The 16972-nt window shown below is 35.9% G+C and overlaps 1 protein-coding gene across 1 annotated transcript; it reads right to left on the minus strand.

The window, feature by feature from the left end:
• Nucleotides 1-12343: 12343 nt before the first annotated feature.
• On the minus strand, nt 12344-16703 carry LOC149201878 (WAT1-related protein At3g18200-like). Its single transcript, XM_089399849.1, has 7 exons — nt 16399-16703; nt 14644-14706; nt 14417-14533; nt 14062-14284; nt 13694-13855; nt 13189-13340; nt 12344-13008 (listed from the first exon to the last, which is right to left on the minus strand). Exons 1-7 carry the CDS (start codon nt 16590-16592, stop codon nt 12819-12821), a joined length of 1101 nt encoding a protein of 366 aa, XP_089255975.1. The 5' UTR covers nt 16593-16703; the 3' UTR covers nt 12344-12818.
• Between the last annotated feature and the right edge of the window lie 269 nt (nt 16704-16972).

Below are 16972 nucleotides of genomic sequence, written 5' to 3' on the forward strand. Positions count from 1 at the left end.
TTAAAATATTAAAAATGTCAGATGATTTGGTTTATATTTTAAAAATTATAATACCATTTGATTTATAGCTTAATATGAGAATTTTATTAAAAATAATAATAATAATAATAACTAAATACAGGACAAAAAAACCCTTGCATGTATGTGTTTAGTCGTGGCCTTGTTAAAGAGTATAGATTGCGGAATTAAAAATTATAACGTTTTACTTTCACAACAAACAGACTTCAAACCCAGGGTTATCACCATCAGAAATTTTAATTATAAGAAATAAAGCCGGAATTTATGTACCATTTTACCACCATCTTTATGTATCACACTTTTTTTAAAAAATTATTCACAAAATCTTTTGCACATTTCTATTTGTTGTACATATACCTATGAAAAATTTCCGCATCAAATACCTACTGATTTTGCCATATAAATCATTTTTTAAATCCTTACATCATTTATAAATCCTTTTATGTAAATTGCTATAAAGTTGCAAAGAAAAAATTATCTGTAACAAAGATTTAACACAAATCTACTAGCAATACATGTCATGTCAATTGATTGTTCTTGATCAATAAACGGAAAGTGCCTGGACCTTTCATTGCCAGAGTGTAGTAGTTACAAGAGCACTGAAAAAGAAGGCTTCCACTATCACGTGGGCGTACTGAACACGAATTCCAGCGAACACACAGCTGTAAAATACAGCAAGGTGAATTTGACGTGTTCGGTAACCTTTCATAAGAACAAGACAAGGATATAGTACGCATGTGGATCATATTTTTGTGAATTCAATGGAGTAAGTACAGGTATTCAATGGAACACGAGTAGGTTTGCAGTATTCATTGACATGGAACAACACTAGGGTTGCGGTAATCTTTTGGTCAAGAAAACGAAATGAAAAGGCAGCCCACTCGACTAGAATTTAATGAAAATCTTAAATTCCAAAATTTATTTGGGGTCTTTGTATCTTGATCTACCCAGCTCTCAGGATTTTCCATCGGAATAAGGTGAAGTACTCGTTTTCCAAGACGTTGATAATGTTAACCAGTAACTTCTCAAAATATAAATACTCGCATGTTGATATTAATTGTGTTAGAAATATTAAATGCGGGATTGATTATAAGTTGATGTACGTTGTCACTGAATAATGCAGAATTATGATGACATGGCTGTTTCTATTTCCGACTTTATAGCAATATTAATGCTATCTGACATGCGAGCGGAATAGCAGCCCCTGGAGAGAGAGGGCGAGCATGGAGAGAGCACTCTATGGCTATTCCCCTAGCATGTCTGATAGCATTAGTATTGCTATAGGGTCGGAAATAGGAGAAGCCATGATGACATAATAAGAGTCTAGCTCATTCAACCAATCACAATTTAAAAAAATAAAATTAAAATAACTCAACAAATAAAATAATTTTTATTTTATAAAGTTAACCTTACAATTTGTTATTTGATTTTTAGTCCACTCAAGCTTAATTTAACGGTCAATGGTTTTTTGATTGCTTTATGCGGGACAGGGATGATAATAATAAGAGCAGCTACGAAGCTTTTTTTTTTCTAGAAAGAAAATCTTGATATTATATTGAGGATATATAAAACAAAATGTTCAGATAGTTCTGAATGTGTTTGATGAAAAACTCCTTATACTACCGATAGACTGCATCTCAAAACCAAGTTGAGCAGATAACCATCATGTAATATATACATGTACCTGATTAATAGCATTTTCAGAAAGAAACAAAACCCATAGAAACCATTCAGCTGATCGGAAATAGACTGCATCTCAAAACCAAGTTGAGCAGATAACCATCATGTAATATATACATGTACCTGATTAACAGCATTTTCAGAAAGAAACAAAACCCATAGAAACCATTCCGCTGATCGGAAGGTAAAGAGTAGTGACAGATGAATAACCTATTGTTTAATCACAATAACATTTACCCTTTTGTTTAATCACAATAACATTTACCCTTGGGCTTTGAAGGCGGTTAGTCAGGGATGGTATATGACTATTTGTTATGCGTGAACCAGGGAGTGAACGCTGGTCTACGAGCTTGACCAGGGAATTGAATCAGCTTTGATATTAGGTTGAGGCTTGCCATTATATCAAGATATATGGGTTAGTAATAGGAATAGTTAAGGAGGGGGAGGAATTTAACGTTCTCACTCAAGAGTTTAAAAACTTTTTTACGAAGAGATTTTTCAGAAAAAAATTATTAGAGAAGAGTTGGTGATAGAGTTGTTTTTAGTGCGACTTTTTGGAAGTTTTGTTAGTGGGTTTTTTGGTCTAATGAAATCACAATCTTGATGGGTAACCCTACACAATCGAAGTTCCCTAAGGGTTTTTCAGGGTGTTGAATCCATATATACAGTTAAAAAACTAGTTTAAATAACACAAATCAAGATTTCATGTCTGAAATCACAAGCTTGATGGGTAACCCTATACAATCGAAATTCACTGAGGATTTTTTAGGGTGCTGAATCAAAAAACCAGTTTAAATAACACAAATCAAGAGCCCAAAAAGGTGCACTAAAGACAACTCCATTTGTAGTTCTCTTGTTAAGAGCTTTTCCAGGAAAAACTCACTGCAATTAAGACAAACTAGAGGATTTTCTTTATCACTCATTTAAGATTTTTTCTAAACTTAGAATTTTGTGTCCATAAAAATTAGGAATTTTTTTTGCAATTTTCTTAAAGTGATAACTTTAGAAAAAGTCTAATCCCTGCAAAATTTAAGAGTTAGATGACACTTTCATACCAATTATATATACATATATAGACATAATGATGGAGAAATTTGGTGTTTACTTATTGCATATAAATTCACGACAAGTACAATGAGTGATAGAACGAATCACCATGGGTTTTAGAGATGGTGATTCATTTTAGGAAAAAAAAATTATATCATCACACTATACATAGATTGCACTAAGACATGAACTATTTTTGGAGAATTTTCATATTTAATCACTATTTTTTATCATTTAATAAATTAGGGTGAGATAAAAAAATGGTGACATTTTAACAAATTTGGCCATATATCAATTCTCTTTTTAATGTAATCATCAATAAATCAATAAATCAGTTGAAAATATCATCTTGGCGAGGATAGAGAGAGGAAGCTACAAGTGATTTTCCAGACAATTTGGTGTTTATATTTTGAGGTTATTGGATTTTTGTTTTAAGCAATTTTCAGAATTCTCAAAATCCACAGTGACACAGTTTAGTATAAAATTAGTAATACATATCAATTCTTCATGAAAATGAAGAAATCTTATATAATTAGAAACTAGATTTAAAGTTTAATCCATAACATAATAATTACAATAAAAATTTGATATATATAGATGGACATTTTTGAACCCTGTTCATAAAGAAATTAGCATATATATATATATATATATATATATATATATATATATATATATATATAGCAATTTAACAATTTAATAAAAGGTATATGCTCATTAGAGGATTTTTGAGGTCTAAAATGGGCCTCCTAAGAAAAATGTACAACCAAAATAAACTTTATAAGAACCAATAGGATTCAATATGATGATGTCAACCATGGTGGATGATTCACCATTTTTGGAATAAGAAAGTACAAATATTAAAAAGTAATAAAATAATAAAACTATTTTTTCAACTCATATTTTCAACTTATCTCCCTTAGGTTTTACTCAAATTTCGAGAGGAAGTACTCGTTGGATGCAAAATTTAATTCATCATCCAAGAATTACCCATGTTGCATACTTTTGATGGACCCTGCAATCACGTTTTTCATGTATTTCTTATTTTTCATGTAGCGGGGTCCATCGAAAGTATGCAACATGAGTACTTCTTGAATGAGGAATCAAATTCTGCATCTAACCCGTGTTTCCGATCAAACTTTGAGTAAACTCATATAGAGATAAGTTGAAAATATGAGTTGAAAAAATAGTTTTGTCTCTTTTCTCTCTAAAATTTGATGATGTAATCTAATCTTATTTTATTATTTCCATTATTATTTTATAATTTCCTTAGGAGGCCCATTTTAGACCTCAAAAATCTCGTAATGCTCCACGCCATACAATATGTTATAAACATGCCTGAATGCACCACAACATGCCTGAGTGCACTCCAAACACTCTATATCATGGTTCATATATATATAAAAGTTATATCGGCCCCATGATGCCAACCACATAGTTTATATATATATATATATATATATATATATATATATATATATATATATATATATATATATATCACATTTAAACCAAGGTTTAAAAACATTGACCCTACTAATCATATGCTTATCTCATCAATGATAAAGATTAATAGATCAGACAGCCAAGGTGTTGTTGGATCTCATGCTTACATGGGGGTTAGTGCAATGATGCATCTCGACAGATTTGATGGCTCAAATAAACCCCATCCAACAGTTGAAATTTTGATTAGATCTCAACTTGTTGGCCCGTTTACGAGATTCTGACGATGCGATTAACTAAGTTCCACCTCCCTGGCATGGTTACTATCCAACATTGATGCTATACCCTCAATGGAATAAGGCCTTCCTCCGTCCCATGGTTGATTCTTTCATATGAAACTCAGCAAGATGAGAGTCCATGTAGACCTGTCACTGTGACCCCGGTGATACTCCATTAACCCTTCAACCCTTCATGGCCTACTCATCACCACAAGCCCCGCTTAAATGTGGCCATACCCATGGTGTGGAGACCAACCCATAACATAGATAGGGCCTCTCATTCATGCCTAGCACCACTCCAACCAGCATCCACAGCCACGATCTGCGTAGATACACCACATGTTCTACTAGGGTGGTACGCATGAAGTCGAAGGGGGATTCACACTCATTTGAGTTGTATTGATGTATGTAATGTATAATCACCATATTGTAAACAATTTACATGTATGGAATAACAAGGCCTTCATCGCTTACCCACTCTAAGCTTTGATCTTGCTCTGCACACCCCATGGATTCCTGATGAGCATTGTTAACCTCCCCTTCCTCGCATTGTTGTCCCCCCTCTCATCCATTTCCCATTCGGGTTTGTCATTTTTGCAGCCTTTGGCCAGAAATTCATATTGGTTGCGCCAACCCAGGATGTCTCTCTAGCCGAGGAAATCCTGAACTTCAACTCCTTGGTTATTGTTGTGCCCAAGTTCTAGAAGCAAGGTCCTTCTCGCTTTGTGAAAAAGGAAAAGGAAATTTCAAAGATTGAGATTAGGCCCCCCCAAGCTCATTCTCGTGCCCTACATCTCACTGACTGTGGCCTTATTGGCCAGCTCATGGGCCTATGGCCCTCTCTAGGCTTGTTTCAGTCTTGGATCGAAAAGAATTGGAATCTGCTCATTGAGGGAGAAGTCATCTCATCATTTTGTGATAAGTGCTTCTACACTTTTTACTTTGAGAATAGATTGGACTGAGACCTGGTCTTTAGGAGCGATCCATATTTCATGGGAGCCCACGACCTCTACTTGGATAGATGGACTCCCAGCTTCAACCTAGATAGTGATGTCCCTTCTTCAGTCCCTGTCTGGGTGAAACTGCCCTACCTCCCCCTTCATTGCTAGAACGTTACAACCTTCCATTTGATCGGGAACTCTTTGGGGAAGTATATTAACTATGAGCTAAGGATGGACTATTTTCTTGTGCAAGGATATGTGTGGGATTCGACCTCGAAAAAGGGCTCCCTTCCACTGTCAATCTTTGTATGGGTAATTGGATGCATGTTTAGGAAGTCAACTACGACCAGTTGCCATTCAAATTCAAAATTTGTCATGAATATGGTATTTTTTCCAAAAGATGCCAAAAATACGAAGACATTTCGAAGAGTCAGTAAGGAGGCTTGAATGAGTACTGGCAGCAAGTCAAACAAAGAAACAATTAAAAAAAAAATCAACACAATGGGACCTATGCAAATGCTAAGGCCTCCCCCCTGAATGCGGGCTCAACCCAAAGTAAGCCTGACCCTCCCCAGGGGGCCTCCAGTCAAGAGGGTGTTCCATGTGTGGATGGCAATCGCTATGTGGCCCTGGCAGTGTCCCAGGCTGATGGTGGTTCTTTCCTTTCCACAAGAGATACTGACCTCGGTGATCTCAGGACTAAGAAGCTCGCTTCAGCCCCGCAAAAGTAGAAAGAAACTCCCTGAAGAAAAGCAACACCAAGTAACTAAGAAGATGCCACGGATGGAGAGGAAGACAAAGAAAATTTCTTATCCTCCGTGGAACTGACGGGACCAGCAATACCCACGAGCTTAGTTGACGAGAAATGAAAAGGTGCAAGGCTAAAGGTATGGACATGAACATTAGAAGATTGGGTCGAGAAAAAAATAAAGAGACACTGCTAGAAAAAATGGAAAAAGATAAATAGCCAGGGTTTCAGCATACCATCCATCGGCAGTTAGAAAACTAGGGGTCCAAAGGAAGAAAGAAAGGAATCATAGTAGGCCCTGCGAAAGGGACACCCTCTTCAAAGAGTAAATAATGAATATCATATCCTGGAATTGTCGGGGTCTTGGTTCTGGGAAAAGAATAATGGAAGCGAAATCATTAATCCAAAAGGAAAGACCACTTGTCACCCTCCTCTAGGAGATGAAGTTAGGTGATGCATAAATTTCCTCCATTCACTCAAAAATTTGGGGGAAAATAAATATGATAGCAGAAAGCTCGAGAGGCGCTTTGGGAGGCCTTTACACGATGTGGAATTCAACACAAATGCAACTGGTGTGTTCTATAAAAATAACCCATTATATTGCAACTACCTTTAAATTTTAGCGTTGAAACAAAATTGTATTATAGTCATTGTATATATGCCAACACATTTTCAAGAAAAACAAGAGTGTTTGAAGTCCTCGACAGAGTTGCAAAACTTTGATTATGGACACAATTATATCTTGGGAGGTGACTTCAATACCTCTATGGGCTAAAAGGAGAAACAAGGAGGCTCCATTTTCCTTTAATCCTCACAAGAAAAAATGAAGGTTATAATTCTCAATCTCAACCTTTTTGATGTCAAACCTACTAAATTCCTCTACACATGGAATAATAAGTGCTCTGGTATTAGCCATATTGCTGTTCAACTTGACTATTTCCTCACATCTGACAGTATCCTATCTTTGAATATGTGCTTAAAATATTTTATCCTTCCTTGTTGCGATTAGTATCCTCGCCCTATCTGCCTCCTCCTCTCGCCCTCCCATAATCTTGGGCCTTTTCCTTTTAGGTTCCCCCCCTCTAGCTCGACTCTCTAGGGTTCTCTGATCTGAGCTCTCTTTCTTGCTCACATTGGGTGGAGGGAAGGGCAATCTCTATCTAGGAATCCAAAATCAAATGACTAAAAGGAGATATTCAGAATTGGCTCAAGGAGAATAAAACAGAAAGGCAGTATGCAATAAATGATATGGTACAACATTTTGCATCCATTTAGGCAAAAATTGGGGTTTCCACGGTCACATAAATTGAATTTCAAAAAGAAGCTGAGACATTCAAGGCCCTCCACACCCCCCTTGAATGAGAAGACGAATACTGGGCGTTAAAATCTAGAAACACTTGGCAATCTGCTAGGGATAGGAATACAAAGTTTTTCCATAAACAAGAAAATTTTAGAGAAATAAAAAATAACATATCTCAGATCCAACATAGGGGGAAACAGTCACCGAATACGAGGACATTAAGAAAGATTTTATGGAACATTTCTAGGATATTTACCTTAAAGACTTTCATATTGATCAAGAAAGTGAGGAGTTCCTCTTGGAGAAATTCCCCACCTTGGTTACTTCATAAATTAATAAAACCATAACCACCCCTCCATCAGCTGAATAGATTAGAATGGCCCCTATACTCTCATTCTTGGGTGAAGTTTCACCATTATTCACATTGGGAATTTTTTCAAATGATTGGCGAGAAACCTTCAATTTTCAATCTACTCCAAATTTGGCCAAATTCAGACTGAATGTTATATCTTGGATCCGATACCACTGTAATTTCCCTGGCCTCTAACTGTGAAACACCACTCAACCAATACTACATGCACCATTAATTTATCTGAAATTATCTGCGGTAGCAGACATGCTGAATTCTTCCCTTTTCCCGGGAATTATAATTATAAGGCAGTCAAGTACTACATGTCATGCAAGCACTAAATATCACATACAACATAATTAAACAACACAACATAAATAATTTACATCAACAATATACTTCCAGTTTTCTTGAAGCTAGGGTTTCAACATAAGAACATTAATTTAACACAACATAAGAATAAACATATATGTACACGAATTTGAATACTTATATGATAATAAGGAGATGGTTGGTTACGGGATCTCCACGTTCCGCCCAGCCGGAGACTGTGTGGTTAAAAAGCTCAACCATAGGTCACCCTCGAGCTGAGGCAACAAATCTAGGAAATAGTTGAATAACAAACAACAAAAACCCTAGGCACGACACAAACCCCAGTAGCCTCAATCTCTAGCAATAGGCTCATGTTCCCTTGACCGACACCCAAGTGGCACAACTAGAGTCCCTTAGTGGTACCCACCTTCTAGGGAGACTTACAGTTGGCTAGAACAATCTCAACTTACGACTCTAGGAGCCTTGTTGTTGTCCAGTGTCTAAGTTTCGAACAATAGAACCAAAATAAACCCCAAACTTGGAGTCAGAGGCCAACTAGGACTCTCTGACTATCCCCAAATCACGTTCCCCAAAAAAAAATCCATGGTACCAAACCATAATCAAGTCTAACAAACCCTCAGAGTCTCCCATCTCCCAGATCCACTTAAGGCATCACATAAAATCTAGATGCATGCCATTGGTACAATTAATTGAATAATTTCACCCAAGCGAGTTCCAGAGTCCAAGCCCAGGACACCCTGACTCCTCAGTCACTAGCCTAAATATCCTCTCCATCGAACCATGAATGGTTGAATGAATCCCTCACATCATAAAGTACACTTATTTTATCTGCATGGAATTATCTTAACATGTTGAACCTTCTAGAGCCACATGGGCCCTGGGGTGCACTTTTCACCAAAAGAAGCTCAACAATTTCCTTTTTCCTGGAGTTGTCCCCCACAATACTATTTCCATGGAGTAGGCTCTGCAACCAACCTTATTTTATAAATATATAAAAATATGTACAAATTTACAATATTTACATTGTGGCTCCCTTGGCTACTTAGTGAAAATTGGCACATCAGTATCCAATGCAACTAAATGCGCATGCAAACCACATAATATATCATTCGACTCACCAACATAAGAGTCAAAAGTATCCATCTCACTAGCCCAAAAGTCAAAAGTACATGCATTTGCATCATCAAAAATAGGTAGGGGTATTACATTAGATATGGATCTTATCATTCCATGTAACCAAGAGCTGTGGATAATGACTCCAATCCCAAAAATTCTCAACTTCTTCTAACAATCCACACAATTCCAAAAAATTCCAATTAAGCTTCCCAATCAGATTCAAAGGACTCAAATTGACTCTTATGAAGTAGAGCATTTTCCCCAAAGCTCTTGAAGGCTCATAAATATTTTCCAACATATTGATGCATCCCAAAAACTATCTCCATCATGACATAACCACCACAATAAGGCATAAAATGGCCAATGTCCAAGCCTTCTCAACTTCAACTAACTAAAAAGAAATGATCTCACTCATTAGGGATACAAACTTCATATTTCAATTATGATTCTTAAAAATAAATAGCCCAACCATCTAGATTACCTCCAAAAAAAAAATCTCCCCTCACTTATGAACCTTCAAGTCTTCTCAATCAAACAAAGATACAAAAAAATTGTTATAGCCTACATCCGGCTTGGGAGGGTCAACATAGTAACATAAAACAAGAATATCCTTAAGCTCAAATCAACCTTTCGATTCTTCTGAAACACTAGCATAGTAATAGAAAACAAGAAGAGCCTTAGGTTCAAATGAACCTTTTGATTCCTTTCCAAGACACTATATATATCATAACCATTACAAGAAAACATTCTTTAAGGAATATTTTTACATACAATGTTCATTCATGAAGGAAGTAATAGTTAAAACTCAAGAAAAACTATACAATACATTCAAATCATCACTCATACAAAGTAGCCAACATAATTAAACATTGTTCTAGCTCTTCATTAAAAATATACTCAATAACCCAACATAGTAATATTCATGAAAACACTAAGAAATAATATTCTTTTGTTAAAAAAGATAAATAATCACACATATGTAAGTCACTTAATCTTCCTATAAGATGAATAGGGGAATTGTAGGCTCAACTATGCTATAATATTTCTTACAGTTAACCACCCTTGAGCTAGATTTAATTCTTTTAGAGGAAGCTTCTCTCCAAGTTCCATAGATCTCAAATTAGAGTAAAGGATATGGAGGACACTCTCGTTAATATAAAGGGTTCATGGTTATACTCTCTCCTATCCTTTGTCTCCCTTTTCCTTTCTATTTACTGTGTTCTATTTGTTTGATATGCTCTCTTACCTCTCTACTCACCCACATGCACTTTGCAACTTTTTGCCTTCTCTACATTCTCCCTAGTGGTCCTTCTCCTTATGCATCTACTCCATTCACTATGAGAATTTGGTTTCGTTCCTTGGGATACATGGAAACTAGAAAGGGGTATGTAGCCTATACCTATGGAGCAAAATGGTAACACTTCCCCACTTTTATCATAACCAATGGAAATTAGGTAGGTCAACCTACCAAGTTAGAGATCTAAAAATTTAATTAAAGATAAGATAAGAAACTTTACCAATTCCCCCTCACAATTTCCCTCTGAAGCAACATGATCTATGTTGGATGCTCTCTTCTGCAATTTTAATATATTAAACAAATATGAATTTACATCAATACAAATATAGAAAAAATATCTATTCTTGGGACTTAAAAATGGGTGTTACATAATTCTCAATGTCAAAGGACCAAAACAAAGCAAAGAGGTAGAAATACAACCAACAAACAATCTTCTTCTATCCTCCAAGCACATAGGATTTCCTCCTCTACACAAGAAAAACAAGATTCAAATAACAGTAAAGAAGAGAATAATGAAAGGCGTGATTGATGAGGTGATGGACGCGCCCCCCTTATATTGACATTAAAAAAATGTACACAATAGAATAGTTGAAAAATAGGAGAAACCAAAGTAAAAAATGGTTCACATAATTCGAAGTATGAAGAGACATTGCTAACATGGAAGTAGACAATGCTACTATACCTCATTGGGTAGCATTGACAATTGTTAAAAGCTAGTGGATAGTAAAACAATTAACTAAAGAGAAACCAATTTTTTTTAATAACAATCTTTAACGATGTAGAATATAATAAAGAAGAAAGGAAGTTCCAGATAGAAAAGGTCCACGTTTAAAATAAGAAAATAACTAAAAAAATGGACCTCATAAGTGAATGTTTCAAGAGTTGGACTTTTGGACTCCTCAAATTGTATATGATTATTGGGGATGCTATCACTTATTCTATTTCAAAGCAAGAACTAGAAAATATGAAATTAAGAAAAATGGAAATAAATGAGCTAAAGGAAGTGTTAAATCCTAAATATTTGTTTTTATAGCCATTAGTTATTGTTGTTCCAAATTAGATGCCTCAAAGTACCCCAGGGACATGAACATGGGTAAAGAAAGCTGCTAAATTACTTAGTGGAGTGGGATTGTGTGTGGAAAAAAACATTAATAAGTGACTAAACATAATTTTAAAATCTTGAAAGGTTATGTAAAACCTAAAAAATATGCCAAATATAAATTTCAGCTTTACAGAGTAATTGCAAAAGATTTGGAACATGATAGGTTTTGTAAAAATGATTTAAGTACTTTCATTTCTCAAGTATAATAGAATCAATAAGGTTTATTCTAAAAATAGAACGTTCAACAATGATATAGATGCTACAAGGATCATTTTTTAGTTGCAGGAGGATCAATGTTAAAATTAATGCATTTCATAAAAACTTAAAAGTGTTGAAGATCATGTGGGACCACAATTTATAAGAGAATCTACACTCATAATGAAGGGATGGTTGGAGGAAGAGTTAACTGTGGTTAAAGCTTCATGAGACAATGAAAATAAGAAATTAAGGAGTGATTAGTTACTTTTGTTAACAATAATGAAGCCCACATGGTACCAATGGAACATATGCACTTTGAATTTAAAGAAATTGAAAAAGAAATATTCTCATTTCAATTTATGCATGATATCATGGTTTCACCATTAAAAAAATATATTAAAAAATGGTTCGAAACATTGTTGAAACATATTCTTAACTCATAATAACTACCAAAAAGAAATTACAATAAAAATGCTCAAGCCCTGCCACCAAAATCTTAATGCAAAAGAGATCATTCCATCCACTATTTCTCTGTGAGTATATTTATATTTGAAACAATTTCCCTTCTTTTTCCCAACCCCTGATCATCCGTCTTTATTACATTTACCATTCATTTATAAAGTTGATTCCTAACTACATTCCTGCTTTCCTTTCATGTTACTATTTGGATGAATGCATTTCTTTTGTTATTTAAGTATCAGGAACAATATGTTGTGCAATTGGCACACACTTTATTCAAACTCGACCATCACTTTGTGATAAATTGACTCTTGCAGAGAGCTGTTTTTGGAGTTCATAACATTTGTGGTTTCAGGTCTTTATATAAGCCTAAGATCTTAGTTGCAGTTTTCCTATCCATCTTGTGATTATTAGCGAATGGAATTATTTAAAACTCCAGAGACATTGCATTGTCTCTATCAGGTGAAAATGTGGAAGTACATTCAATCACTGGCAACGCATGTGATGATCTAATGCAACCGATTCTGTAATAATGGCCGTGAAATGTCAAGGGTGGTGTCCATATCATGGGCATCTTCAACTTCAACTGTATTTTCACTGGAGCAAGCTACTTCAACTGAACACTCGTTTTTATAGTCCTCTGCTTTGCCCCATAGTACAGGATACAGACCCACTACAATCAAGACTGCTCCCACTACACTGCACACATTAAACATTAAAATCCACGAGAATAGAAACTGTTATACAGTGAACATTAAAATGTGATCTGTGCTTATAAAAATCTACAATGGCAGAAATTGATTAAAATTTGTTCAGGAAATAAATCTACAATGGCAGAAATTGATTAAATTTGTTCAGGAAATGTTTTTATATGCTAACCATCCTGTATTAAGATTGTCATGAAGAACGAAATATTGCAGGATTGCTGCTACAACGGTACACACTGGATCGAAGATTGCTACGAATACAGGTCCCATTTTGTGTATACACCACGCTTGCACGAATATTGCAAATGCTGAACAAATCAACCCCTGAAACAACCATATGCGATTGCATTCCGGTCCATTATAAAATTTAACCTATGCTCACTTGGTCTGAACTTAACTATGATCTTAACTAGATTGTGACTTCTGAGAATATATATTGCAAATGCTGAACACATCAACCCCTGAAACAACCACATGCATTCCGATCCATTATAAAATTTAACCTATTTTCACATGCTCTGAACTTAACTAGATTGTGGCTTCCAGGAATATTTTGAAATCCAAGGGCATAAACAAAATCAAACAATTGAGTTGCCTCCTATCAATTAGATTCCAAAACAGCAATCTTACCTACTTTAACAATGAACTAACAAATGCAACCAGGTAAATATCTATACCGAATACACATAACTCAGAAGCTCAATATTCCAACCAACAATCCAGACGCTCCATGTTTTATGCGCATATACCAAAGCAATCACACCGGACTGCAGTGCTCCAAGAAAACACATGATAGCAGTTAATGATAATTGAGCTGGATACTCCCTCACAACTGGAGCCTGCGTTAAACACATAAATCCCAGTTGTCAATTTGCAATTTTAACTATATTTTTGTTGAATTTATTTTTTTGGAATCTTATGAACAGGGGCACGCTCAAATTCCGCAAAAATACAAATGGAATCTACAACTGCAATAAGAATGATGATGCCCGAGTATTAGATAAAATTGACATAAATTGACATTTGGAATCATGGTGATGGTCACCTGAAATATAATCCACGCTGCCCACGAGACAACGCCCCCGAAAAGCAGCATGGACCCCAAAACCGTGTTGTTTGCTTTGGAATTGTATGCATTTAGATTGGCTGTAAGCATTTTAATTTCAGGCCCCTTGTATAATGTCATCACCATTGCCCCACCTACAGAAATAATGATGCCCACAACCTTTGCCTGCCCTCTCCTGCTCTTAATATTGACATTCTCCAATCTGAACGAACCACATTTAAATAAGCACGACCATAGGATTTAACCCTAACTTAGTTACATCAATAGGATTCGTAATCGAAAATTTTAATTTGGGAATTGCAACGGGAGGAATTTATCGAGATCGATCTTCTACCTTAGGCTAGTGGCCATCACAAACGTGATGGGTGGGATTAAATTTAATATTGCTGAAGCAAAAGTAGAATTAGTATAGTACAATCCCTCTAAGCAAAAGTTCTGACTGATTGTAATTCTGCATACAAAAAAAAAGTTCTCTCCACTTCAGTCCCCTACTTGATTTGTATTTCTGAAAGCATTGCAGAAAGAAAACAACAGCAATATACAGATTGCAACCACACTTACCCGCAGAGTGCAAGGAGGAAAATCTGGAAAAAGATGGACAATGTCATAGGCGGTCTATGGTGTCTGCAACAATCGAGGATAGAGCGTGTGTTAACTGCTATAATGGCGAGAATGATAAGTGTGTGAGAGAACTTAAAAACGTGGAGATAACTGATAAAAAATGAAGTGCCACCATCTAAGCTACTTCTTACTTAGCTAATTGATGGTGCTTCATGCAACATATGTTTGTGTTGTGAGGAAATGAATGGAATAATAACAGCAACAAGTATAGAACTATGGACTATGGTTAGATTAGAATAACATTCAGCGGCTTTGAATGATGAAGTGTCTCTTCTTCTCAAGTTACAGGAGGTTTAATTAAGGAAGATAATCTGGAATCTCCTTCTCATATCGCAGCAGATTGGTGAACTAGTTCAATCTTTTGATCTTCCTGCCAAAGGTCTCCATATTGTCTGCATTTATTGCACTTCTCACTTGAAATGTTAAAAAAATTCCTCAAAAAAATCCATAATTTTAAATCAAAGGAAATACATACCTATGAGAGGTAAAACAGTTAGTTTGAGTAGGCTTTAGTCAAAGGAGATACTTACCTATGAGGTGTAAATCAGTTGTTTGAGTAAGCTTTACTCCCCAGCAGTTCAGGTTCAAAATTTATGGGGAGACACTGTATACTTATGAAGTGTAGATCAGTTGGTTTGAGTAAGTTTAAGTTCCCATCACGTCAGGTTCAAACTTCATGGGGACTTCATGGGGAGGAGTTGAGAATGGAAACCACTTTTGTGGAATTAAACTATCCCAAGGAGCATCCAAGCTCTGCCGATCTTGGCACAATCCTAATGATAGCATCTGGGTACATCATTATTCCATCCAGTAATGGCTGGCCCCAGCCTATACTTATGGGGAGATACATACTTATGGCCGATTGGTTCAAAATTGATTGGGAAATACATACTTATGAGATGTAGATCAGTTGGTTTGGGTAAGTTTAAGTCCCATCACGTCAAGTTCAAACTTCATGAGAGGAGTTGAAAATGGAAACCACTTTTGTGGAATTAAACTATCCCAAAAAACATCCCAGCTCTGCCGAGCTTGGCACAATCCTAATAGTAGCATCTAGATACATCATTATTCCATCCAGTAATGGCTAGCCCTGGCATATACTAAACATAGTTAAAACAAATATGAAAATTAAAGGAGATACATCAGATGTACAATCACAATCCCCTGCAGCATGGCAGCAATTCAGCCAAGCGAGCCAGAAAGCAGGAGGAAGCAAAAGAAGTTGTGATTAAAGGGAAGGCTGCCAACCATTAGCACTTCAAATTTCAGTTAGAATCCTCTCCCACATCCTCTATCTTGCATTCCCTGTTTTGGTTTTCAGATACCCAGCAAAGGATATACGAATACGATAACATAGGTAAAACTTTCCTTGGCATGAATTCAAGCACTGCTGGAGCATAATGTCATACCCTTCCATTATTAATTTTGGTGACTATATTCCTTCAGACACAGAATCAACCACAACACAGCAGAAACGAAATACTTGTGTTGCAGGATGACCCTTGCAGACAAACATGAGGTTCTCTTTTATATGAACATCTTGGACCCTTTTACTAATTTCTAACTTATTCCAAGTATATATCTGAGAGTAGGAATCTTGGCCTAGTGGAATTATATCGCCTTCTCAAATATAAAGTAGCTTATGTATAATTTAGTAATGCACTTACAAAAAAAACAAATTTACAAAGTTCATACCGTTCAAGAACATAAGCAAAAGGAGCAATGGCCAACGTAGCAACAGTTTGTCTGTATGTCACAAAGACGAAGTGGTTCATTCCATGTTGCAGAGCGACTTTGTTGAGGATGTTCATCCCTGCATATGCCGCCTGAGCTGCAACCTGTGAAAGATGGGGCATGAACTTTTTCAGTTTCTGCTGAAAAACGCCCATTTCCACTAATTCTTCCTGTTGCTGCTGATTAGCGCATTGCTTCCATTAAAGATTAAATGGGAAAACCATAGAGTGAAAGAAGTACCACCCTTTCACATTAAAATAGAATATTTATATTAACATTGCAGATGTATAGAATCTCTTTGCAAATCCTCCAGGCAAAGATAAGACTTGCACAATGACGTTGTATATGCCCTTTTTTGGTTTTATTGCTTGTTGTTTTGTTTGGTTCAACAACACTGTTTATCCCACTGAATTTTATGGCCCACCGGCTCAGAAGCCTCTCAAGCTCAAGCTTTTACTTTTTTAGTTAGAGACTAACGTCTTGGAGCTAGTGTGGCTCAAGGACTTACTGGTTTAGGTAAATACTTTATGCGTTT

The sequence above is a fragment of the Pinus tabuliformis genome, chromosome 2_1, assembly GCF_031772625.1.
Source record: "Pinus tabuliformis cultivar Carrire ecotype Pingquan chromosome 2_1, CPIR1, whole genome shotgun sequence".
NCBI lineage: Eukaryota > Viridiplantae > Streptophyta > Pinopsida > Pinales > Pinaceae > Pinus > Pinus tabuliformis.